The sequence below is a fragment of the Saccopteryx leptura genome, chromosome 2, assembly GCF_036850995.1.
Source record: "Saccopteryx leptura isolate mSacLep1 chromosome 2, mSacLep1_pri_phased_curated, whole genome shotgun sequence".
In the NCBI taxonomy this organism is placed as follows: domain Eukaryota; kingdom Metazoa; phylum Chordata; class Mammalia; order Chiroptera; family Emballonuridae; genus Saccopteryx; species Saccopteryx leptura.
In genome coordinates, this window is record NC_089504.1 from 365,306,802 (window position 1) to 365,332,642 (window position 25,841).

At 56.2% G+C, this 25,841-nt stretch overlaps 1 protein-coding gene across 1 annotated transcript; it reads left to right on the top strand.

The window, feature by feature from the left end:
- Positions 1 to 4,475: 4,475 nt before the first annotated feature.
- Positions 4,476 to 25,547, top strand: SHMT1 (serine hydroxymethyltransferase 1). The gene is made up of 12 exons (XM_066365011.1): positions 4,476 to 4,632; positions 8,320 to 8,441; positions 10,386 to 10,531; positions 14,344 to 14,459; positions 14,740 to 14,900; positions 16,848 to 16,929; positions 17,407 to 17,619; positions 19,575 to 19,691; positions 21,362 to 21,484; positions 22,789 to 22,905; positions 23,670 to 23,780; positions 24,461 to 25,547. The coding sequence occupies exons 2-12, from the start codon at positions 8,346 to 8,348 to the stop codon at positions 24,631 to 24,633; spliced, it is 1,455 nt and encodes a 484-aa protein (XP_066221108.1). The 5' UTR covers positions 4,476 to 4,632; positions 8,320 to 8,345; the 3' UTR covers positions 24,634 to 25,547.
- Positions 25,548 to 25,841: the final 294 nt, after the last annotated feature.

Genomic DNA, 25,841 nt, shown 5'->3' on the forward strand with positions numbered 1-25,841 from the left:
CGGTGGCAATAATTATCGAGATCTTTGAGTGTATTGTAATGGAAAGTACCATTTTCTGGCCATTGGGAACCATTGTCTAGTTTATAGTGGGGCCACGCGGTATTGCAAACGAAAATGAGTTTCTTTGGCTTAAGGTCTGAAAGATCTAATTTAGAGAGAGTTTTGAGTAAGCGACCTAAGGGGGTGTTGCGTGGTGGTTTGGATTGGGAGGTCCACATGGTAAGTAAAGGAGGTAGACGGGAGTCGGGGAGGAAGGAGGAACATCCCCCTTCTTCCTCTTCCAACATAGGGAAAGGGAGGGGAAGAATTGTTGGGGTTCATCACCTGCGAGAACTCAGTCCCAGTGAGGAGGAGGTTTCCTGGCCAGGCGCCTGGACTTCTGAAAATATAAGTCCGAGTAGACAAGAAACCCCAAGGTCTACCTCCCCAGCTTTTTAGGGTGAAAAATTTGGAATAGCGCCTACTGAAGGAAGGGGAGGTGAAGAAGGATTCCTAATCCTGGTCCGGCAGGGGTTTGGAACAGGGCCACAGAGTCAGCCAACCTACCCCCACTCCCAGGACCAAGCAGAATCAGGGAGTAAACCTGGAACAAGCTGACCCTGTCCACCGCCTCCCTGGTAGTAAGCTTGGGTGAGCGTTGGGGGATCGTCCAGGCAACCAGAGCCCTGTCCCGGGTTTCAGCACCAAATGATAAATCGAAACTTAAAGAAACAAAACTTATGAGGCCCTGGCCGGTTGGCTCAGTGGTAGAGCGTCGGCCTGGCGTGCAGGAGTCCCGGGTTCAATTCCCGGCCAGGGCACACAGGAGAAGCACCCATCTGGTTCTCCACCCCTCCCCCTCTCCTTCCTCTCTGTCTTTCTTCCCCTCCTGCAGCCAAGGCTCCATTGGAGCAAAGATGGCCCGGGCGCTGAGGATGACTCCGTGGCCTCTGCCTCAGGTGCTAGAATGGCTCTGGTTGCAACAGACCAGTGCCCCAGATGGGCAGAGCATCGCCCCCTGGTGGGCGTGCTGGGTGGATCCCGGTCGGGCACATGCGGGAGTCTGTCTGACTGCCTCCCCGTGTCCAACTTCAGAAAAATACAAAAAAAAAAAAAAAAAAAAAAGAAACAAAACTTCCGTTCGTAGCCTGAAGAACCAAAACCTATTACTATGGACGGAATGAACATGACTACGGGCACTTAGAACACGCCGTTGCACAGACGAACGTTAAAAAAGAGTAAGGAATGTCAACGTGTGATTTCCACACTGGGCGCCCACTTCAGAGAGAGCCCTGAGGACAAGTGCCGTGTTAACAACCAGCTCACTGAACTCCATGAAAAATCAGGTCATCAGGGCAGAGAACCGATTGTTAAAATATTTGAATCCCACCAGTTTCAAACTCTGGACGTCAGCATTGCAGGTCAAGGCTCTATCCAGTGCACCACCACTGGTCAGGCCGGAAAGAGTACTTTTCTTAACACCTCCCTCAGCCGGAGGCAAGGCCAGGGCCACGTGCTGTGGCTGAAGCTGACTAGAGCTGCTTCCAGCAGGTGGCAGTGCACACTCGCGAATGACAACGGCAGTCCCCTGCGTCCCCCCCTGCGGGCCCCCTGCCCAGTCCGTGGGTCTAGCACAACTACACCCTGGAGAGGGGACGCGAGGGAAGTCACTTGCATGAGATCGCAGACTCAGAAACTCACACAGCGGAAGTCTCTTCTCTCTCACCCGCGTTTAATGACTTCCCCTAATGGTCCCAACAACCCCCCGGGGTTATTTCCGGTTCACAGAGGTGCTCCCAGCCGGTGACAAGATATTTCTGTTGGGGAAGCCCCTTCGTATAAGACGAAGGTTGATCTGCCTGAGGTTCAGAAGCCATTGTACGTATGAATCTTGATTAGTTCTCTTTCTAAAGAAATCACTTGTGTCACATATTGATATTTCTCTGGAAAGAAACCTGCAGTGGCTCTCAATGTCCAACCTGGGAGATCTAGTCTGAGCACACTGGTCTCTCTTCCCCGAGGTAGAAAAATTGGGATCATATTAGCAGGGGGCCACAAAGGGACTAGAGAAATGACTAACAATAGCCGTTAATGTGTATCGCTGTCACGAGATCTTTCCGTCCCTTCTATGAGCTCCTGCAATAATAACAATGCCTGGCTCAATCACGCAAGTGTCCTCATGGGCATACCAATAAATTATAATTCCCAGTTTCTTTACAGCGGGGCTATACGACGGTGTTCTGGACCGTGGGATGTAAAGTGATTTACACCATTTTGAGGCTCGGCCCATACTTCTCCTTATATCAAAGAAAAACTGGCCCCCACCCCCAGGCAGGGCTCAGTTAGTTAGAGCATCATCCTGACATGCCAAGGTTGTGGGTTCCATCCCCTGTCAGGGCACACACAAGAATCAACCAATGAATGCATGAATAAATACCAACGAATGCATAAATAGAACTACAAATCGATGTTTCTCTCTTTCTCTCTCACCCCCCATTCCTTTCTCTCTCAAAATAGCAATAAATGCCTGACCTGTGGTGGCGCAGTGGGATAAAGCGTTGACCTGGAACATTGAGGTCGCAGGTTTGAAACCTTGGGCTTGCCTGGTCAAGGCACATATGGGAGTTGATGCTTCTTGCTCCTCCCTCTTCTCTCTCTCTCTCTTTCTCTCACTCCTCTCTCTCTAAAAATCAATAAATAAAATATTTTTTTAAAAAAATAGCAATAGGCCTGACCTGTGGTGGCGCAGTGGATAAAGCGTCGACCTGGAAATGCTGAGGTCGCTGGTTCAAAACCCTGGGCTTGCCTGGTCAAGGCACATATGGGAATTGATGCTTCCTGCTCCTCCCCCCCTTCTCTCTCTGTCTCTCTCCTCTCTCTCTCTCTCCCTCTCTCTCTCCTTCCTAAAATGAATAAAAAAAAAAAATTAAAAAAATAGCAATAAATATTTTTTTTCCCCCCGAAGCTGGAAACAGGGAGGCAGTCAGACTCCCGCATGTGCCCAACCGGGATCCACCCGGCATGCCTACCAGGGGGCGATGCTCTGCCGCAATCAGAGCCATTCTAGTGCCTGAGGCGGAGGCCGCAGAGCCATCCTCAGCGTGCAGGCAAACTTTGCTCCAGTGGAGCCTTGGCTGCAGGAGGGGAAGAGAGAGACAGAGAGGAAGGAGGGGGGGGGGGTGGAGAAGCAGATGGGTGCTTCTCCTGTGTGCCCTGGCCCGGAATCGAACCCAGGACTCCTGCACGCCAGGCCGACGCTCTACCACTGAGCCTGAGGTTCAGTGGTCAATAAAAATTTTTTAAGGAAAAAAAACCCAAAAAAACCAGAACCTAAGTTAAAGTGTGAAAAATAGGTTTTATTCAGGAACTGTTGCAATAGGGGGAAGGAGATCTTGGTACAGGACTGGGTTCAGCTCTGAACAGAACAAGGAAAAGTGGGAATTTATAGCCAAGAAGCAGAGTGGGGTCAGTGGATGGAAAATGATTAAGAAACATCAGGGATCAGGGGAGATTCTGGCTAAACCCACCCCAATGGAATCTTGGTGAAGACTGGCCAGGGTGATGGACATCACTAGAGGGGATGGTGGAAGATGAGGAATTTGGTCACATATCAAGGATAATCAGTTACGGAGGCTGGGGGATTTTGGCTAAACTGACTCGGGACTCTTGCTAAGACGGACTCTTGGAGGACATGCCCAATAACAGGACTCAGAGGGACTCGACTAAAGCTTGGTCAAGGAAAGAATTTTTTACAATAATTTTCCATTGCATCCTTATTTTAATTTTAATTTATTTATTTATTTTTAGAGAGAGAAAGACAGGAAGGGAGAGAGATGAGAAGCATCAACTCATAGTTGCTGCAACTTAGTTGTTCATTGATTGCTTTCTCATACGTACCCTCACTGGGGGCTCCAACTGAGCCAGTGACCCCTTGCTAGTGATTGACCTTGGGCTCAAACCAGCAACCATGATGTCGGTCAGTCTATGATCTTCGCTCCTTCCACAAGTGGGCAGCCTTGGGTCCTCAGCGTCCCTGGCGGACACTCTATCCACTTCGCCATCGCCTGGTCAGGCTAAAATTCACCTGTTCTTATTCGCACAATTCAATGATGTGTAGTAAGTTTACAGAGCTGTTACACCCATGAATCCATTTTAGAGCATAACCGTCTTCCAAAAACCTCTCTCATGCCCATTTCAATCGTGTTGAAGTTCGAACCCACGTTTGTCCATTTTAAATGACCACTGTGCTAAATTGTAAGGAGGACAATGAAAAAAGTTAAATATAAACTGCAAAACTCATCCCCAACCCCAGGCTGGGACAGGCCCGCTGCCGTCTTGCTGGAAATCCTCGTTCCCCTGGCTTGCAGCCAAACCAGGACCGCTGTACCTGGTGCCCCTTCCGGGCCTCGTGGGCCAGGCCCGCCCTGCGCCGCCCTCCAGACGACAGCGCCGGCACATTCTGATTGGGTCCCTCCAGAGGCGGTGCGCTCCGGGTCCCGAGGGGAAGGCCCGGAGCGCGCGCCAAGTCCTGGTTCCGGCCCGCGCGGCGCGTCACGTGGCGGGTGCGCTGCCTGGCGGGTCTCGGACTTTGGTCGCGCCCACAGCAGCGTGGGACCGAGGTGTCGTTAGGCTGGTGCGCCTGATCCCTCTTCGGTAGGTGGGCAGCTTCGGGTCCCAGGGCTCGGTGACGGCAGCGCCCGCGGTGCGCTTTGCTGGGAGCGCCTTCTGGTCGCTTGCCCCACCGTCACCTGGTTCTGACCGGCCGGAGGAGGCGAGGAGCGCTTTGTTAGGACCTGGGGCGAGGGGTGGCGCGGCCGCGAGACCCGGTTCCCTGGTCGCACGTGGATGCACTCGGGGGTGGTGGCCTCAGCGTTAACACAGATATGCGAGCTGCCGCTGTCCACTGAGCGCTCTCTGGTGGAGCATTCTAAGGGCAGCCCTTCTTTCCCCTCGCTACGGTATCCCCCGTTCGCAACAAAGCTGAAAGTTCAGTCGTAACTTGTAGCCCAGTTCACAGAGGAGGAAGGTGAGACTCGGAGAGAAGAGCCGAGTTAGACGCGACCTGCAGCTAGCAGAATGGCACACCTGGAATGGAACCAGGGCTCACTGAAGCCTGCGCGCCAAGCACGGACTTTGTGGTCACTTTACTTTCGGACTTGCGCCCAGACCCCGTGGAGGAGGGTCTCCGCCTGTCACCCCTGTTCCAGGGGACAGACTTTGCACTGTGGGGTTCTTGGGCCGGCGCCCTGTGTTTTGACGTCCCAGCACAAACAGGTGCCATGGATCAGGCAGTTGCTGCACTGGAAACACCAGTTTAGAGTCTTATGGAATCAAACTTTTAATATTTTACTTGAGGGAACATGCATCGGAGGTGGATAATAGTGCTTTTGTTCAGAGTGATGAGGAAGGGCTTTGGGACTAGAGGTGAAAAACAGTTCAGATTCTAACTCCTTATTATATGATCTTATCTTTCTGAGCCTGGGTTTTCGCTTCTGTAAAGTAGAAATCACAGGATCTGTGTGAGACAGACAGGTGACTGACTAGAGCAGGATAGTTAACCCTCAGCTGACCGCTTGGTGGTTCCACTTGGAACTGAGGCCCAGGGAAGATTTGGAGCCATGGGAGGCTGATGATGACTTTGGCGAATGAATTCACTTCCTAGGTCTGTCTCCCTGGGGTGGAGGGGAGGATCACGCCACACTGTAGTGAAGGTGGACTGCCTCTGTGAGCCCAGTCAAGTTGTTACATTACACTCAGGAGTTTTTCTTACTCTGTAGTTCAGGGTGCCCCAGGATATAATAGATGTAATTGACTTAATTATATCTATAATTGATTTCGTTGAAACAAGACAAAGCCATTTAAAAAAATTTTTCCCATTTATTTGAGAGAGAGGAAGGGAGAGGGAGAGGGAGAGAGAGAGAGTGAGAGAGAGAGAGAAGCATCAACTCATAGTTCCACTTAGTTGTTCCGTTTAGTTGTGCGCTCATTGGTTGCTTCTGGTAGGTGCCCTGACCAGGGATAGAACCTGTGACCTCGGTGAGCCGGGATGGTGCTTTTATCCACTGAGCCACCTGGCCAGGGCAAGACAAAGTATCTTGAACGCTGAAGGGAGAATTCTTATTTCATCGAGGGTGTGGATTGGATGAAGGCATGAATTACGTGCTCCATCTGGGAGGACTTGTCCTGAGTAGCCCCAGGAGGCAGGGAGAAAACCCCCAGTGGGTGGGTAGCGAGAGCAGGGGGCGCTGCTGGCCTGAGGAGGGCTGATGGCCACACATGTACTCTCACGCCGGGGTGCAGAAGCAGCTGTGACTCCGGAGCAGTTCGCATCGTGGGTAAGGAAGAGATTGGCAAGGAGAGCAGAGGGGCAGCAGGTAGTTATGCTGAAATGGACTGAGTGAGACCACAGATGAGTATGGAGACTTCGTTCTCTTTCCTGAGCGGAGTGGACCTCCAATGCCTTCCGCAGAGTGACTGTAGATCTATCTGACTGTCCTCACAGGCGGAGGGTCCACACTGACTTTAGTTATTTGGTGGTAGGGAATTAACTTCTCTGTTGCTTGCCACCTTCAAAGCTTTTTTTTTTTTTTTTTTAAAACCTTGACGAGCCAATATTTAAAAGAAGCTTTTCTCTTTGAGATTCTGTTTTGGCTCTGGTGCTTTTTGTGTGTGTGGGCTTGCCACCTGCTGAGGATGTAGATGATATGTTGGCCCATGCAGGGGTCCATGGGTTGAATTGGCCATTCTTGAGTGCAGAGGTCAGCGAGGAGAAGCCATGGGCCTGGTGCCCGAACTAGTCTCGCCACCTCTGATGGAAACGTGGATGTGACCAACCACGTCCAAGGTTGCTGGCCTGCCCTTGGCAAGGTGATCTTGCTGTTGCCACAGAAGCGTCCATTGCGTTTTAAGTACAAGTGGTTCCACCTTTGTTTTGTAGGGGCGGCTGCATTTCTAATCATGTGCGCGTGGTAAAATAACGGCTGCTTTGAAAGCCCCAGTTAGGAATTTCCTGGATAAAGATTATTATTGGTGGCGGATGGGAGGAGGTGGAGGAGGAAATAGGGGTGATAAATGGTGGTGGACGGAGACGTGACTTGGGGTGGTGAACACACAATACAGTGTAGAGATGATGTGTTGTAGGTAGGATTGTACACCTGAAACGTGTATAATTATGCTAACTAGTGTCCCCACCAAAAATTCAATAAAAAGGTTAGAGAAAAGATTATTGGCCCTGGCTGGTCGGCTCAGTGGTAGAGTGTCAGCCTGGCATATGGATGTCCCAGGTTCTATTCCTGGTCAGGACACACAGGAGAAGTGACCATCTGCTTCTCCACCCCTACCCTGCTCGCATCTCTCTCTCTCTCTCTCTCTCTCTCTCTCTCTCTTCCCCTCATGCAGCCATGGCTCGATTGGAGTGAGTTGAACCTGGGCTCGGAGGATGGCTCCATGGCCTCTGTCTCAGGCTCTAAGAAGAGCTCCATTGCTGAGCAATAGAGCAACATCCCAGATGGGCAGAGCATTGTCCCCTAGTGGGCATGCCAGGTGGATCCCAGTTGGGCACCTGTGGGAGTCTGTCTGTCTGTCTGTTGCCTCTCCTCTCACTGAATAAAAACCAAAAAACAATAATAGGTCAGATGTGAATGTTGCCATTGATTTGACAGAGGGAGAAAGGGGAAGAACAAGAGAGAGAGAGAGACATTAACTCGGATTGTTCCCTTTAGTTGTGGACCCATTGGTTTGAGAGAGGAGTTTCTACAACAATCCTATAGGTCCTTCAAGCATGTGGGTTGGGGTTTTGAGTCTGATCTTTGTGGCTAACTTGCTGTGCAGTCATTGGCTGAGATACTTTACCTCTCTGAGCCTCATTTTCATTACTTGAAAAATGGGGGGGGGGAATAACACTAAGTCAGCAGTTCATTTGTTCGGGCGTTTGGCAAATAAGACTTCATGTATGGGCCACACTGGATGCCGTGGGAGATCTTAAAAAAATAAAAGTAACCAACAGTCCTTGCTTTCAAGGAAGTTAGTTTAGTCGGAAAGAAGCCATACACAGGAAAAGGCTGTAGCTGACCAAAGGCAGCGCCGGGCTCCCTGTGGACAGGCTGGGCCAGGCCCGAGGCAGCCCGGGGAGTTCTCCTTACTGATGGGATAACAGGCTCACACCCACAGCTCAGAAAGGAACCGGAAGCCCCACACCGGGGTTTTGCAATAGAAGATCTTTGTCTTTACCAAGCAGTTCTAAGGGAAAGGCTATAAAATACAGTGTCAGCACTTAGCAATTCAGAGAACTCACAGGCTGCCATGAGCTTTAACCGAATTCAGCGTTGGAAATTCCTCCAGTTTTTAGGCAACTTTGAACCAGTGCAATGGCGGCTGCAGTCAACAGCGCTCGTGGGGATGCTGACCTGTGGTCCTCGCACCATGAAATGCTGGCGCAGCCCCTGAAAGACGGTGACCTGGAGGTGAGGTTGGAGGGGTTGTCTTGGTGGGGGGGGGGCGTTCTTACATTGGAGTGTCTTGTGTACTCTCTAGTTCTGGTCGTAAATGTACTTTATTCAGAATAGCCTTGCAGTGAGTCTTAAGAGTGCCAGATTTCAGAGGCAGTAGCTGACCAAGTGCCAAAGGCCCTTCCAGGGTAAGTTTAAGTATTTCTGAGTTTCTACAACGCACAAAGCGCTATGCTGCTGCTCTTCGGGGGGGTGGGGCACCATGGAGGTGTGACCCTTTCCCTACAGTTCAGACTTACGTGTACACACCAGGCAGCATCTTTGATTAATGTATTTTTGTTGTTGTATTTTTCTGAAGTTGGAAACGGGGAGGCAGTCAGACAGACTCCTGCATGCACCGACCGGGGATCCACCCGGCATGCCCACCAGGGGGCGATGTTCTGCCCATCTGGGACAGTCACTCTGCTGCAACCAGAGCCATTCTAGCGCCTGAGGCAGAGGCCACAGAGCCATCCTCAGCGCCCGGGCCATCCTTGCTCCAACGGAGCCTCGGCTGCGGGAGGGGAAGAGAGAGACAGAGAGGAAGGAGGGGGGGAGGGGTGGAGAAGCAGATGGGCGCTTCTCCTGTGTGCCCTGGCCGGGAATCGAACCTGGGACTTCTGCACGCCAGGCCAACGCTCTACCACTGAGCCAACCAGCCAGGACCTATTAATGTATTTTTTATAGCAACTTTATATCTGAGATATCATTCACTTACCATATAGATCTTCTATTTAAAGTACACAATTCAGTGGGGTTTTTTTTTTAGTGTTTTCATAGTCAATTTTAGAACACTTATACTCTCCCAAAGAAACCTTGAGCCTGACTGACCAGGTGGTGGCGCAGTGGGTAGAGCATCAGACTGGGATGCAGAGGACCCAGGTTTGAAACCCCGAGGTCACTGGCTTGAGTGTGGGATCATAGATATGACCCCATGGTCACTGGATTGAGCAAGGGGTCACTCGCTCTGCTGTAGCCCCCCGGTCAAGGCTCATATGAGAAAGCAATCAATGAACAACGAAGGTGCCACAACGAAGAATTGATGCTTCTCATCTCACTCCCTCCTGTCTGTCTATCCCTGTCTGTCCCTCTCTCTGTTTCTGTCACACACAAAAAAAAAGAAAGAAAGAAACCTTGAACCCATTGGCAGTTACCCACCAACCTTCCAAACCCCAGGCAACCACTGGTCTACTTTCTGTCTGTGGATTTACCTGACCTTTTTTTTTTTTTTTTTTTTTTTTGCATTTTTCTGAAGCTGGAAACAGGGAGAGACACTCAGACAGACTCCCGCATGCGCCCGACCAGGATCCACCCGGCACGCCCACCATGGGGCGACGCTCTGCCCACCAGGGGGCAATGCTCTGCCCATCCTGGGTGTCGCCATGTTGTGACCAGAGCCACTCTAGCGCCTGAGGCAGAAGCCACAGAGCCATCCCCAGCACCCGGGCCATCTTTGCTCCAATGGAGCCTCGGCTGCGGGAGGGGAAGAGAGAGACAGGAAAGCGCGGCGGAGGGGTGGAGAAGCAAATGGGTGCTTCTCCTGTGTGCCCTGGCCGGGAATCGAACCTGGGTCCTCTGCACGCTAGGCCGACGCTCTACTGCTGAGCCAACCGGCCAGGGCTCTGACCATTTTTTTTAAAGGAAGCTTATTTTAAGGAAGAAAAGCAAGGAATAAGGTTCAGGGAGGGGCAAACTTGGTGAAATGTGGAAATAAAGAAAACAAGATGGAATAGAATTAATATTGGGTGAGGTACACATTTAATTGTATTCTGAGTTTGGCTATTTGGGTTATGGTCAGCTCCTGAGGGCAAAGTGTAGCTCTCTGACAGTGACTCTTGTCCTTACTCGGTTATCCTGTGATCAGAACAAAATGTTAAGCTGAAAGGTCCGAATGAGGAGTGTCTCCTTTCTTCTCATCAGGTTTATAACATCATTAAGAAGGAGAGTCAGCGGCAGAGGTTTGGACTGGAGCTGATCGCCTCCGAGAATTTCGCCAGCCGCGCCGTTTTGGAGGCCCTGGGCTCTTGCTTAAATAACAAGTACTCCGAGGGGTACCCGGGCCAGAGGTAGGTGTGTGTATCAAAGCCGCTTCTGCCAGAGTGCCAGGAGGCACTGGGTCCGTAGAGGATGCTAACACGGGAGGGTTTCCGTTCCCCTGGGAAGCACTGGATCCGTAGAGGATGCTAACACTGGAGGGTTTCCGTTCCTCCGGGAAGCACTGGATCCGTAGAGGATGCTAACCCGGGAGGGTTTCCGTTCCCCCCGGGAGGCACTGGATCCGTAGAGGATGCTAACACGGGAGGGTTTCCGTTCCCCCTGGGAGGCACTGGATCCGTAGAGGATGCTAACCCGGGAGGGTTTCTGTTCCCCCTGGGAAGCACTGGATCCGTAGAGGATGCTAACCCGGGAGGGTTTCCGTTCCCCCCGGGAGGCACTGGATCCGTAGAGGATGCTAACACGGGAGGGTTTCCGTTCCCCCTGGGAAGCACTGGATCCGTAGAGGATGCTAACACGGGAGGGTTTCCGTCCCTCCCCCCCCCCCCGAAGCACTGGATCCGTAGAGGATGCTAACACGGGAGGGTTTCCGTTCCCCCTGGGAAGCACTGGATCCGTAGAGGATGCTAACACGGGAGGGTTTCCGTCCCCCCCCCCCCCGAAGCACTGGATCCGTAGAGGATGCTAACACAGGAGGGTTTCCGTTCCCCCCGGGAAGCACTGGATCCATAGAGGATGCTAACACGGGAGGGTTTCTGTTCCCCCTGGGAGGCACTGGATCCGTAGAGGATGCTAACTCAGGAGGGTTTCTGTTCCCCCCCGGGAAGCACTGGATCCGTAGAGGATGCTAACACGGGAGGGTTTCTGTTCCCCCTGCTCTCTGACATAACTTCTCCGTGGTGCCCGCCTGTGGCAGCACAGCTGTTCTCCGAGTGGCTGTACTCGGGGTCCCTGTAACAGCCCCTTTGGGGGCTTTCTAGAATAGCAGGCCAGTCCACAAAGGAGCGTGGAGCTGCTGAACTGTCCGACGAGCCTCTAGTCTAGGAGAAGGTCAGTAAGTGCTCTGAGTGCCGTTGCCGTGTGAGTAGTCGACCTGCTCCAGGAGTGACTGGGTGTGGAAACCGTGTCTGCATCAGACGTGTGGGACTTAAGACGGGCAGCAGGTTCCGTCAACTCCTTCACACTAAGACCCACGAGAGATAATATTCTTCCTTTCTTCCTTTTTTACGGTCATCATCAGGCAAAGGTGGCGATTGCAGAAGCTGACACAGGGCTTTTGCTTCTGTGTACATGTGTGTCCTGGAGGACACAGAGAAAGAAGGGCCCCCGTGGAGTTGACCCCGGGCAGGATTGCGATGACTCACTGGAAATCAGAGGCTCGGTGGAGCTGCCTCGGCCTCTGGAAATGTTGGAGGAGGGAAGTGAGCCCGGGGCTGCTGTGAGCGCAGGGAGAGTCAGGGAAGGGGCAGGGGAACGCGCGGCACACTCCGGGGAGGACGCGCCCTGCTAGGTGTTTTGTTTTGAGGGATTTTTTTTTTTTCATTTTTCCGAAGCTGGGAACGGGGAGGCAGTCAGACTCCCGCATGCGCCCGACCGAGATCCACCCGGCATGCCCACCAGGGGGCAATGCTCTGCCCCTCTGGGGCGTCGCTCTGTTGCGTCCAGAGCCATTCTAGCACCTGAGGCAGAGGCCACAGAGCCATCCCCAGTGCCCGGGCCATCTTTGCTCCAATGGAGCCTCGGCTGCGGGAGGGGAAGAGAGAGACAGAGGAAGGAGAAGGGGAGGGGTGGAGAAGCAGATGGGCGCTTCTCCTATGTGCCCTGGCCGGGAATCGAACCCGGGACTCCTGCACGCCAGGCCAACGCTCTACCACTGAGCCAACCAGCCAGGGCCTGTTTTGAGGGATTATAAAGGCTGGGGGTTTAGGAGAGGTCTTAGGGGAGCTCTCAGTGGAATGGTCATCACCTTTTCCAGCTGTGCCCTTTCAGGGTCGTGGTCTGCACTGATAGGTCAGCGCCAGGGGTCGCAACCTCACAAACAGAGATATGCCGGGGAGAGGGGAGGCTGTTCTGAGGGTGACGTCTGGCACCAGTTTTGCCCGTTGCTAGGCACCCAGGGCTGTCTCTACCCTGGTGACCTTCTGTAATTGTCTGTGAATGTCTTGGCCAGCTTGTTCAGTTCTCTGCCTCAGTTTCCCCATTCCACTTGCCAAGGGGTTCTCCTGGCTTCTTATTGTCCTGCCCCACTGTGAGTAAAATACTCTTATTCCCTGTGTTTCCTTATTGTGGAAACACAATAACACGCCTAACAGAAAATTTACCACTTTTAAGTGTTCAGTTCAGTGGCATTTAGTGTATTCACAGTATGGTGCAACCATCACCACCATCATCTCCAGAACTTTGTCATCCTGCATAAGCAAAGCTCTGTCCCCATGGAATAGCAGCTCCCGCCAACAAGCACGGGAAAGGGGCACCACTCTTCACTCACCAGGGAGCTGCAAGTCAGAACCACAGTGAGCTGTCAGCTCTCCCCCTTCTGTTTCTCTTCCCCTCTTGCAGCCAGTGGCTCGGTTGGTCTACGCATCAGCCCCAGGCGCTGAGGATAGTTCGGTTGATTCAAGCATCGGCCCCAGATGGGGTGGCTGGGTGGATTCTTGTTGGGGTGTATACAGGAGTCTATCTCCCCTCCTCTCACTTAAAAAACAACAAGTGTTGATGAGAATTTAGAGGAATTGTAACCTGTGTACTGATGGTAGGAATGTAAAATGTGCAGCCACTGTGCTAAAATCAATAAACATTTTTTTAAATGTATATACAGCTAATTTAAAAATTTTTAAAGCTTTTTGGGACTACAAGATCTAAATGTTAAAACTTTCTCCTGGATTGAGTTATTATGATTATTAGTATGTATACAGATAAAAAAACAAATTTATGACATGTTATTATTAAACAAAAAGTAAAATTTTATTACAAATGAAAAAAGAAAAACCTGGTAACTCTCCACCCCTCCTCCTCCCGGCCCCGGGTCAGCCACCGTCCCCCGGGTCAGCCACCGGACCCCGGGTCAGCCACCGTCCCCCGGGTCAACCACCGGCCCCGGGTCAGCCACCGGCCCCCGGGTCAGCCACCGGCCCCCGGGTCAGCCACCCTCCCCCGGGTCAGCCACCGGCCCCGGGTCAGCCACCGTCCCCCGGGTCAGCCACCGGACCCCGGGTCAGCCACCGGACCCCGGGTCAGCCACCGGACCCCGGGTCAGCCACCGGCCCCGGGTCAGCCACCGGCCCCCGGGTCAGCCACCCTCCTCCGGGTCAGCCACCGTCCCCCGGGTCAGCCACCGTCCCCCGGGTCAGCCACCGCCCCCCGGGTCAGCCACCGGTCCCCGGGTCAGCCACCCTCCTCTGGGTCAGCCACCATCCCCCGGGTCAGCCACCCTCCTCCGGGTCAGCCACCCTCCTCCGGGTCAGCCACTGTCCCCCGGGTCAGCCACCGTCCCCCGGGTCAGCCACCGCCCCCCCGGGTCAGCCACCGGCCCCAGGTCAGCCACCATCCCCTGGGTCAGCCACCGGCCCCCAGGTCAGCCACCGTCCCCCGGGTCAGCCACCATCCCCCATGCTGTCTCCACCACGGTGACTGCTCTTGGTCCCTTGTCTAATCGTACAGTGTGGTTGGCTTATTGCACTTAGCGTGATGCGAATGCTGGGGCCGTCCATGTGGCCGAGGTCAGGATTTCCCTGTGGCTGAGGAGATGGTGCTCAGGGTCACACGGCTTGGCGCTGCGGGGAGACCGGGGTTTGCACCAGGCCTCCGCCTGTGTCCCCCTGCCCGCCCCGCGCTCCCCGGGCCTCCGCACGGAGCGCGCCCACGTCTCTGCTTCTCTCGCCAGGTACTACGGCGGCACCGAGTTCGTCGACGAGCTGGAGGTCCTCTGCCAGCGGCGCGCGCTGCAGGCCTACCGTCTGGACCCCCAGCGCTGGGGCGTCAACGTCCAGCCCTACTCTGGTAATGACCAGGTCCAGGTGGTTTGGGTTTTTTTATATAAAAACTGAAAGCCTCAAGCAGAATCCCTCCAGTGAGGAGCATATCTGAAGCAGGCTGTCCGGCCTGAAGGCCATGGGGCAACCCAGACCCGACCAGCATGCGGTCGGAGGAGGACCCTTCCACTGTGCTGACCCAGTCAGCCCGGGCCTCTCTGGCGGACGCCATGGTGGCCAAGCTTGGGGTCCTGCTGGGTGCCTCCCAGTCGGAAGCCACTGTACGTCCTCTGGTCTGCCCGTTCCAGGCTCCCCTGCCAACTTCGCCGTGTACACCGCCCTGGCGGAGCCCCATGGGCGCATCATGGGCCTGGACCTGCCCGATGGAGGACACCTGACCCATGGGTTCATGACGGACAAGAAGAAGATCTCTGCTACCTCCATCTTCTTTGAGTCTATGCCCTATAAGGTAAGAGGGCCCCTCTCTCCACGGCTCTGGAGTTCACCTCCTCAGAAAGCCTGCAGTGTGTGGCTGAACCGACCGAAATGTCTCGTCCACATGGCACTGTAGGGAGTCCTCACCTCTCCTCTCCCCCTGTGTCACTGCCCTGTGCTGGGGACTCCTCGGGCACACAGCGCAGGCTGGGGACGCCTGGGACGGAGAACAAGGCACCGGGAGATGAGTGCGGGAGGGCGCTGGCTGCAGCAGAACTCGGGGGCAGGGACAGCTGGGGTGACACCTCCCGGCAACCAGGCCCACCACAGCCAGGACGCTAGTGACAGCAGCTGTATCCCGCACCCCAGAGCCAGCGGCCTCACCACAGCACCCAGTCAGCCTTCATTAGCCCCCTCAGGACCAGGCCATGTGCCCATCACGGGACCGGCACATATTTATGTGGGGGCCCTTGCCATTACAAACAATTTGTTCCAAAAGAAATGCATGTAAGATTCACAGGCTCATGCCTGACAAGGTGGTGGTGCAGTGGATAGAGCGTCGGACTGGGATGCTGAGGACCCAGGTTCGAGACCCCGAGGTCGCCAGCTTGAGCACAGGCTCATCTGGCTTGAGCAAAAGCTCACCAGCTTGGACCCGACGTCTTTGGCTCGAGCAAGGGGTTACTCGGTCTGCTGAAGGCCCACGGTCAAGGCACATATGAGAAAGCAATCAGTGAACAACTAAGGTGTCGCAATGAAAAACTGATGATTGATGCTTCTCATCTCTCTCCGTTCCTGTCTGTCTGTCCCTAACTATCCCTCTCTGTCCCTCTCTCTGTCTCTGTCTCTGTGAAAAAAAAAAAAAGATTCACGGCTCAGGAGGGGCGCAGTGACGTCTCTGTGAAGATACTCAGATGGGCAGCAAAGGGTTGAGCTGCGTACTTGCTCGTGGGGCACTCTGTGTACCTGGTGACTCCTCCTGGCATGCAGGAACTGTCTCCTCCTGGTGCTCGTTGAACAGCTGTTCCGGGTTCCGGGTTCGTTTCCTATGTCAGTGTCTTTTACCACGGGAAGAACGGCCTCCTCTAAGGTGGGAGAACTGGTGGGTGACTGCTCTGCACGAGGGGAGGAGGGAGGGAAGGGGAGACGGAGGGGAAGAGAAGCCAACAGTCGCTTCTCCCGTGTGCCCTGACCGGAAATCGAACCCGGGACGTGCATACGCCGGGCCAGCGTTCTCTCCACTGAGCCACCAGCCAGAGCTGAAAGCGCCCTCTTAATCTGGCAAGGGTGACCGCCTAAATCCGATGTCCTTCCGTCCATGAGGTGGGGGCTTCCGCATGGGGAGTTTCTCACCACCCCTCCCTAGAGGACTCCCGTGACCCCCACCCCGGATCTTTCCGACAGTAACCCCTTCGATTACCTTGACTCCCCCTTACTGAGCGCTTTAACCTGACTTCAGTGAACTGAACTTCCCAAGAACGTGTCGACCTGCAGTCCATCTGGAATTGGTTTCTGGGTGTGGGTGAGGCAGGCGTGCCCGTGGCTGCACTGTGGATGCCCAGTGGACCCAGCTGGACCGCCCTGCTTTCCCTGCAGGGCCACACTGACCTCGGTCGGGCGGCCGCCTCTCACGGGAGGTTCTTTGCCCTCAGTCTTCTGTCAGATTGCCCTTCCGTAAGCCCACGGCCGTAATTACTAGCGCCTTTTTTTTGAAAATTTCTCTCAATAATGTTTTGTGTAGAAGTCTTGTCAATAAATCTTTTGTTCGATGTTTTATGGCTTTTGAAAGCAATGATAATAATTATTAAGTCTCATTTTCTACTTTTGCTGCTTATACAGGAATAGAATTGATTTTTGGTTTTCGACCCTAAAGTGAACTTGCTTAAATTCAGTCACTAATTTTCTTTATTTTTTTAAAAATATATTTAAATTGACTTTAGAGAGAGAGAGAGAAACAGTGCTGTGTCCGTGACATTCGCAGGTAAACCCGGACACTGGCTACATCAACTACGACCAGCTGGAGGACAACGCCCGCCTCTTCCACCCCAAGCTCATCATTGCAGGTGCTGACCCGGCCAGAGCAGCTCTTGGTCAGCAGTCCCAGGCCGCTGGCCGGCGGGGGCCTGGTGCTCTGGTTCCCCACCCGGTCCCCGCTCATGGCCAGTGTCTGCCTCGGGGCGCTGGACCCCTTGCCTCTACGGACATTCTTTTCTCCCAGGGGCTCCATCTTGCCACCGCGGGTACTGGGTGAACTGATGCCTGAGGCTGTTCTCAGAGGAGCCTCTAGAAAAGTTGATCCCTGACTCACTGGGGGTGGTGATCCTAGTCGGGGGCCATCCCAACCACCACGACAGTGCAGAGGCAGGGGCCGGAGTGCTTGCCTTTGGCACAAAGATGTGTTTCGAGAACAGTCTACGTTTCCGTCCTCAGACTGTAGAGGGAGAAACCCCCGAGCTTTCGAGTTTGTACACCCGGAGGCCACCTCGTGGCCGACTCCGTCGGCGGCGGCTCTGACAGCGGCATCGCCTTTGCCGTCGTAGGAACCAGCTGCTACTCCCGAAATCTGGACTACGCCCGATTGCGGAAGATTGCGGACGACAACGGGGCGTACCTCGTGGCCGACATGGCGCACATCAGCGGGCTGGTGGCCGCGGGCGTGGTGCCCTCGCCCTTCGAACACTGCCACGTGGTGTCCACCACCACCCACAAGACCCTGAGGGGCTGCCGGGCCGGCATGATCTTCTACAGGCGAGGTGGGCTCCCGCGCGGGGGGCGGGGGGGGCGTCAGGACCTGTCTCTCCCCTCGGGGTGCTCACATTCGGTCTAGGAAGCTGGGGGGGGGGTCTGACCTGAGGTCCCCGATGGAGCCGCACAGGAGGGGACAATGACAGGCTTTACAGAAGGGCTTTTAGAGAGAAGCCCTGAGCACACCTATCTGGGTCCTGCGGGAGGAGGAGGGGTGTGGTGCTGGGTGCCAGTAGCACCGCGTGGCTCAGCTAAGCCTGCTCACGAGGCTGGTGCTGGAGAGAAAGGAAGCTGTTTGTGGCAGCCAGGGCCTCCCGGGGGCCTCACACGGCACCGTGTTCGGGGAACTTACCGTAGCCTGCCGTGTTTCTCCTCGAGAGCACGCTCAGTGGTCAAGTCTGACGGTGTGGGTGTGTAAGTCCTGGCACCAGTGTATTAGGAACTCGCTCTGTGGTGATGGAATGCTGACTGCCCACCTGTGTGCGGGCGCTCCCGTTGCCGCGGGCGTCCTGTCGCGGAGAAAACCGCCGTGGGGGTGAGGCCGTCCTTCGGCCCGTGGGGGGCCCTGGTGCGTGAAGGGGCATCAGCCGAGAAACCAGCCCTCCGGAGACAGAGTTGCTCTTCATCTCCTCGCCCGGCTCCTGCCCCTGGACACAGCTGGCCCGGCTCCTGCCCCTGGACACAGCCGGCCCGGCTGCTGCCCCTGGACACAGCCGGCCCGGCTCCTGCCCCTGGACACAGCCGGCCCGGCTCCTGCCCCTGGACACAGCCGGCCCGGCTGCTGCCCCTGGACACAGCCGGCCCGGCTCCTGCCCCTGGACACAGCCGGCCCGGCTCCTGCCCCTGGACACAGCCGGCCCGGCTGCTGCCCCTGGACACAGCCGTGGCCCCACGGGCGGCGCCGGCCCGGCTCCTGCCCCTGGACACAGCCGGCCCGGCTGCTGCCCCTGGACACAGCTGGCCCGGCTCCTGCCCCTGGACACAGCCGTGGCCCCACGGGCGGCCCCGGCCCTCCTCTGAGGCCCCTTGGTCGCGTTGGGGTTTCTGAGGCGCCCGCCGGGGGGATGTGTTTTCCCCGCTGTGTGTCGTGGTTGCTCTGCGCAGCCGGCTGGGGCGAGGCTGGTCGTGCCCACGCTCACCGCGGCCTTGGATGGTGGGGAGTCTCTTTGTGCCTCATTCCATCGCCTCCAAAGTTGGGGTCATAATAATAGTACCAGTCCCTTTGGTCTGCTGCTGTGAGGGTTCAATTTAGGTGAAGTGCTTAGAGCACTTCTGGCTCACAGGAAGCTCTATAGAGCCTGACCAGGCGGTGGCGCAGTGGATAGAGTGTCGGCCAGTGACGCTGAGGACCCAGGTTCGAAACCCCGAGGTCGCCGGCTTGAGCGTGCGAGCATAGACATGACCCCAAGGTCACTGGCTTGAGCGAGGGGTCACTAGCTCGGCTGGAGCCCCCTGGTCAAGGCACATATGAGAAGCAATCAGTGAACAACTAAGGAGCTGCAACCATGAGTTGATGCTTCTCATCCCTCTCCCTCAAAAATAAATAGAAAGAAGCGCTATAGAGACATTAGTAGTTACTGCTACTGATGATTACCTTTTTCAACAAAACGAACCTTATTCCCCATGTCTAGCCACACGAGTGTTGCCTTCCTCACACTAGTCACCTTGGAAGACTGCTCCTGGACACGTCTTTGGGGAAATATGCCCAAGGCGTCCTCTCTGTTCCAAGCTCTCTGCAGGGAGGTGTCCACCCTTCCGTCTCACCTGTGGCAGGGAGGGGTGCCCACCTTTGGGAGCAGCACCCTCTCTGTCCTGCAGTCTTCCACACCTGGTCTTGCCTCCGGAGCAGAGGCCGGGCTTGTGCTTAGTGCCCCAGGGCCAGTCTGGACTGGAGTCCAGGCAGGGGGGACACAGAGGGGACAGCCCACCTGCTGTACCCCTTCTCATGTTTGTCTTCGTCCAGGGGTGCGCAGCACAGACCCCAAAACCGGCAGAGAGCTCCTGTACGACCTGGAGGCGCGCATCAACGCTGCCGTGTTCCCGGGACTGCAGGGAGGGCCCCACAACCACGCCATCGCTGGTACGACGTCGCCAACCCAAGGCCGAGCCCTCGGGAGGCCCCCTGCGTCGGTTTGAGGGTTCTCCCACTTGTTCTGTCTTGTGGCCCCCAACTCCCATCTCACCTGTCCACCGAGGCTGTGCCGGGACTCCCACACTCGGGAGGAACTCGAGGAATATCAGTCTGATCAGATGTGAGCTGCTGGTTGGTATCAGGTAGGGACACGTGTGGCTGCCCACCGGCAAAGCTGAGGGGCAGGCCCGGTCTGTGTGTGACCCTGTGTGAGCAACGACAGGGAAGGAAGTGGACAGCTGGGGAGGGCAGAGCCAGTGGACTGCAATGTGCAAGGGCCGGTGTCTCCCCTGCCGTCCTGACTCCTGCGGAGCAGGGGCACCCGTGTCTGACCTTGGGGCACATCCCTGACCTTGGGGCGCACCAGCAGCTCCTGGATCTGATTCCATGGTCCCCCTGCAAGGAGTCGTAGACTCACTCCCTTTCTGTACAAGTGGCTGAGAAAACCTGGGGTGATCAGGCCCGGGCTGGTTGGCTCAGTGGTAGAGCGTCGGCCTGGTGTGCAGGAGTCCTGGGTTCGATTCCCGGCCAGGGCACCCAGGAGAAGCGCCCATCTGCTTCTCCACCCCTCCCCCTCTCCTTCCTCTCTGTCTCTCTCTTCCCCTCCCACAGCCGAGGCTCCACTGGAGCAAAGTTGGCCCGGGCACTGGGGATGGCTCTGTGGCCTCTGCCCCAGGCGCTAGAATGGCTCTGGTCGCAACAGAGCGACGCCCCAGATGGGCAGAGCATCGCCCCCTGGTGGGTGTGCCGGGTGGATCCCAGTCGGGCGCATGCGGGAGTCTGTCTGACTGCCTCCCTGTTTCCAGCTTCGGAAAAATACAAAAAAAAAAAAAATCTGGGGTGATCTCAGAGCACCCTCCGTCTAGAGAAGCACTCGAGTTCCAAAGAGGGGGCAGGAGGTGACGATTGGGAATTTCAGCCACTGGGGGTTTTCGTGTCCCCGTTCCGTGCCTGCAAGCTCAGCCTCTGTGGCGTCTTCAATCCTCAGACGACGGCATCGTCCAGCCTCCAGCCACTCTGAGCCCCTTCCTGTCATCTGCGCGCGCGCACACACGCACGCACGCACACACGCACGCACACACACGCACGCACACGCGCACCCATGCACACACACACACACGCACCCACGCTGACGGGAGGCCTGTGGTGGGACTGGGGCACAGGCGTGCTGCTCTGTCCTCCTCCTCTTTCTGTGCCTGACGAGCAGCCCTCAGGACTGAACACAGGTGCCCATGAGCCGGAACTCTGCACTGAAAGAGCTGCACAGTCTGGCGTCGAAGCATCCGTGTTAGGGCAGCTACGCAATCATTTTCACGTCTGGAGCCGAGGGGACCGTAAAATCTACTTTGCTTAAGAACGGCTTTCTTGTGGTAATCTTATTAGCAGGAGACTTCGTGCCCGGAAGAAAGGCTACTTCCAAAGCCCTTCCTCAGACAAAAGAGGTCTGGAGGTTTGGCCAGGTGATTGCAGGGTTGAAAAGGCAATTCCATCTGGGGCAGGGTGTAATCCGCCCCTTTCTGCGACACAGGAAAGAACCTGGGTGGAACTAAGGTGTTTTGACTCTCGGTCCGTCTGTGAACCCCGTCCTTCCTTCCTGACCCACTGTCTCTTCCCGCCAGGGGTGGCGGTGGCCCTGAAGCAAGCCATGACTCCGGAATTCAAGGTGTATCAGCGCCAGGTGGTGGCCAACTGCAAGGCTCTGGCTGAGGTCTTGATGGAGCTGGGCTACAAAATAGTCACAGGTACACAGGAAACGTGGGCGGCACCCGCTGACCCTCAGCCGCGACCCTGGTCCTGGTGGCTGCGTGGGGTCGGGCCTCACGCCAGGGTTCCCCCACGGGGGGGCTGGCTGTAGGGTGGCGGCCCTGGCAGGGCTCCTGGCGGTACGAGTGGGAAACACCTCCAGAGGCCCGCCTTCCTTATGCGGTGACCACGGTCTCCTCGGCTGGGCCAGAGCTGATGCTGACAGTAGCCGCCGTTGTCACCGGGCGGGTGAGGCCTCAAGTTCTCAGAACAGCTTTCTGAAAGGGGCCCCTGAGGTTCGCCCGAGAGAGGTCAGGTGCCGGTGGTCACGCAGCTGGTGGGCGGCAGCGCCAGGACCGAAACGGAGCGGGACCCCCAGGGCTGTCTCCATGGCGAACCTTGGTCATGACCCTCACCTGAGGCAGAAGCAGAGGAAGGGGACAGTCATCGCGCCAGCGTTTCTGGAGAGTGGCCTCGTGCTGGACACAGCACCTTATTTAACCTCTGGGCGGCCTTGGCTAGTGTTGGTCTTAGTTTACAGTCGGGCGTGTCGCTGCCTGACCGACCAGAGCCACACGGCCAGTAGCCGGTGGGAGGGTGGGGACTGGTGCTGACGCACAGGGCCGTGGGGTCCAGAGCTGAGCCGTGAGTCAGGTCACTTACATCTCTGAAGTCGTTGCTGTTTACTTGGAAGGCTTCTGGGTGGCCTTGGGCCAGTTCCGGAACGTTCTTGGAGCTTTGCTACCTCCATCAGCGCCCCTTGATCCCCGCTGAGGGATAAAATACACGACAGGCCCACAGTGCCCAGCGCCCGACAGGTGCTCACGAAGGGAGTGGTTACCCACGGTTACCGTCAAGGGCACGCGGCCTGCCACTGGGGTGCTGTCCCCAAGGGAGCCTCGGAGATTGATTTTGGGGGTGTGGGCACTTCTCTGCGCTTTGTCAGAGAACACGGAAGCCAGGGATGGCACCTGCCCCGAGCAAGCTGTCCCTCCCCAGGCAAGCTTTCTGGTCCTTGACCAGCACCCTGTGGGCTGGGTCACTGCCGTGGGCAGTCTGGTCATCGTCCCCTCCGCCTCACAGCTCCCTCGCCACCACCAGCCAGCCACCCTTCTCACACTTTGTCCAACTCTGAGGTCCTGCAGGGTCTCTTCTTTACAGTTGCTTCAAGCCTTCCGGGACCCGTGGTGGGCAGTCCCTTCCTGCCCGCATCTGCTCCAGCCCCGTTCCTTGGGAGGAGAGAAATCCTTCCCTTGGTATGAAATGACCATCCGCATTTCTGTCTGTCCAACTTGGTCTCCAGGTGGTTCTGACAACCACTTGATCCTCGTGGACCTCCGTTCCAAGGGCACAGACGGTGTCAGGGCTGAGAAGGTGCTAGAAGCCTGTTCTATTGCCTGCAACAAGAACACCTGCCCAGGTGAGAATCCTCCGTGGTCTCTGCTACCACGGCTGACAGTGGGCTCTGTGGACAAACACACCGTGCTGGCTGGGAGGTCCGTGGGGCTCTCTCTGGGACCGACTGGGCCGACAGGCTCGAACCCGCCGGGGACGGGGGCTAAGGCAGAGTGCTGAGAGGTGAGGCGGTGTTTGGATGAGGGAGGCAGGGGCTACGGTGGAGTGCTGAGAGGCGAGGCGGTGTTTGGACGCCAGGGACGGGGGCTAAGGCGGAGTGCTGAGAGGCGAGGCGGTGTTTGGATGAGGGAGGCAGGGGCTAAGGCGGAGTGCTGAGAGGCGAGGCGGTGTTTGGATGAGGGAGGCAGGGGCTACGGTGGAGTGCTGAGAGGCGAGGCGGTGTTTGGACGCCAGGGACGGGGGCTAAGGCGGAGTGCTGAGAGGCGAGGCGGTGTTTGGACGCCAGGGACGGGGGCTAAGGCGGAGTGCCGAGAGGTGAGGCGGTGTTTGGGTGAGGGAGGCAGGGGCTGGGGAACAGGCTGGATCTCTCAGGGGGCTGTTGGTGAGGAGTGGGTGATACCATCCAAACTCTCAGTGTTAGGGCAAAGGCCACTGAGAGCCGTCAGGACCTGCTGCTGCCTGTGCCTTTGCCTCCAGCGTGGGGTCAGTGGTGCTCCTGGCACCAGTCAGACTGGTGTCTGCGGGCCTGCGCCCGGCGTCTCTGCCTGTGCACCGTGCTCGGCGGAGAGTCTGGGTGCTACCCAGGCACACAGCCTGTTTCTGTTGAAGGTGACAGAAGTGCGCTGCGGCCCAGTGGACTGCGTCTGGGGACCCCAGCACTGACGTCCCGAGGACTTCTGGAGAAGGATTTCCAGAAAGTAGCCCACTTTATTCACAGAGGTAGGGACGCGGGCGTGGACGTTCGCCGTGTCCTGTTGTGTGTGTGGCTGGGTCTCGGGCTGACCCGCTGGGACCCAGCCCCTGAAGGACATTTCTGTGTCAGGGCCGAGTGCTGGGGACAGGCCTGAAACGTTGGTCACCTTGTCCTGCCCAAGGAAGGGTGCACATAAGAATCGTTTCTGGGCCCTGGCCGGTTGGCTCAGTGGTAGAGCGTCGGCCTGGCGTGCAGAGGTCCCGGGTTCGATTCCCGGCCAGGGCACACAGGAGAGGCGCCCATCTGCTTCTCCACCTTTCCCCCTCTCCTTCCTCTCTGTCTCTCTCTTCCCCTCCCGCAGCTGAGGCTCCATTGGAGCAAAGATGGCCCGGGCGCTGGGGATGGCTCCTTGGCCTCTGCCCCAGGCGCTAGAGTGGCTCTGGTTGCAGCAGAGCGACGCCCTGGAGGGGCAGAGCATCGCCCCCTGGTGGGCGTGCCGGGTGGATCCCGGTCGGGCGCATGCGGGAGTCTGTCTGACTGTCTCTCCCCGTTTCCAGCTTCGGAAAAATACAAAAAAAAAAAAAGAATAGTTTCTGGGGCGAACATTAATTAATACCTACGGCTGTCACATCCCCCAGCGGGGGTCCTCGGGTGGTGGGGGTGTTGCACGGTCCCGGAGGACTCACTGAATGTCTCTGCCTCACAGGGATACAGCTGACTCTGCAGATCCAGGGCGACACGGGGGTCGGGGCCACCCTGAAGGAGTTCAGGGAGAAGCTGGCGGGGGACGAGAAGTACGTGCAGGCCGCCCGAGCGCTCAGGCAGGAGGTGGAGAGCTTTGCGTCCCTCTTCCCTCTACCCGGCCTGCCCGACCTCTAGGAGCCACCGGCTGCACCTGCCCCACCGCTGCTGCATCAGGACCACGCGGGGCACCGACCAAGGACGTAGCGCCCCTCTCTTGGGGGACAGCCACCGCCCTGCACAAGACCTGCTCCACCACCGTGTGCTCCTGGTGTGGGGGGTTTCTTTCGGGACTTTTCTCACATTATCTTCACAAATCACAGTCTGTTTCAGACCCACTGTTCGTAATTCTGGGACTAATCATTCAGGAGTTTCCATCTGAATCTCCGTTTCTTACAGCTCTCTCTCTCTCTCTCTCTCTCTAGTTATTCTGGAAAAATGAACTACTACTTAGCCTTAATTCATTTAGACAGTGCGGTGGGTAGGGCGGAGCTACTGGGAAGATTCTGGTCATCTCACTCACCCTTCCCTTCAAAAGTTACTCTTCCTCTGACTCAAAGCTGCAAATGAATGTCCAAGTCTGTGGCTTAAAGAGCTGTCCGCATTCTGTTCCCCGGTGGGACACCAGAGAACTGAGTTAGGACCTTGTAACTGAACAGGGGAGCCCTGAAGCTTCTGCTGTGTGGTTCCGATCCTAATTCTCAGACGTCTAGCCCAGTGCCACCCAGTCTGTGGGTTTCGCTAGTAGCAGCTCAGTGTGCTACGGGATGGCCTTCACCCTCCAGCCCTGGGCCCCCTCGTCCTGTCCCGAGAGTATCAGCCAGGGGCCTTCCACCTGCGGCAGAGAACTCCCCCGGCAACCAGATAACCACGTGACACCTTCCTAAAGGAACTTTATTTCTCGTGAATCTGAAGTACCAAACATAAATGGCCATTTTTAATAAGCACAAACTGTTAACCACAGAATTGTCCACAAGAATTAGAGCTTTAAAAATACAACCAACTTTTTGTATTTCAAAAATAACTCAAATAAATTAATTTCTTAGAAAGTACACTTCTCATAGGACTTGTTTGGCATTTACTCCGGGGGAACTCAGGCGGGTGCCACCGTGCTGCTGAGCTGCTGTCACGCGCATCTGCCGAGCGCCTGCCCGCGCCACTGTGAGGACCGCAGCGCACGTGGCGGTCGGTTCCCGCTCACAGACAGACGGGCGATGTGCAGAGAAAACCCTTTTCTGAAGACAACAGGGTCTCTCCACGGGCTGTGTTTTCACCACGACCTGCAGGACGGCACTTCTCTCAGCCAGCCAGTGCCAGGCAGCCGAGGGGTGACACCCTGAGGTCCC

Coding starts and splice junctions, on each gene's coding strand:
- SHMT1 (XM_066365011.1), top strand. CDS start 8,346: ATGGCGGCTGCAGTCAACAGCGCTCGTGGGGATGCTGACCTGTGGTCC. Junction 14,460..14,739: donor CAACGTCCAGCCCTACTCTG/GTAATGACCAGG, acceptor TGCCCGTTCCAG/GCTCCCCTGCCAACTTCGCC. Junction 16,930..17,406: donor CCCCAAGCTCATCATTGCAG/GTGCTGACCCGG, acceptor TTGCCGTCGTAG/GAACCAGCTGCTACTCCCGA.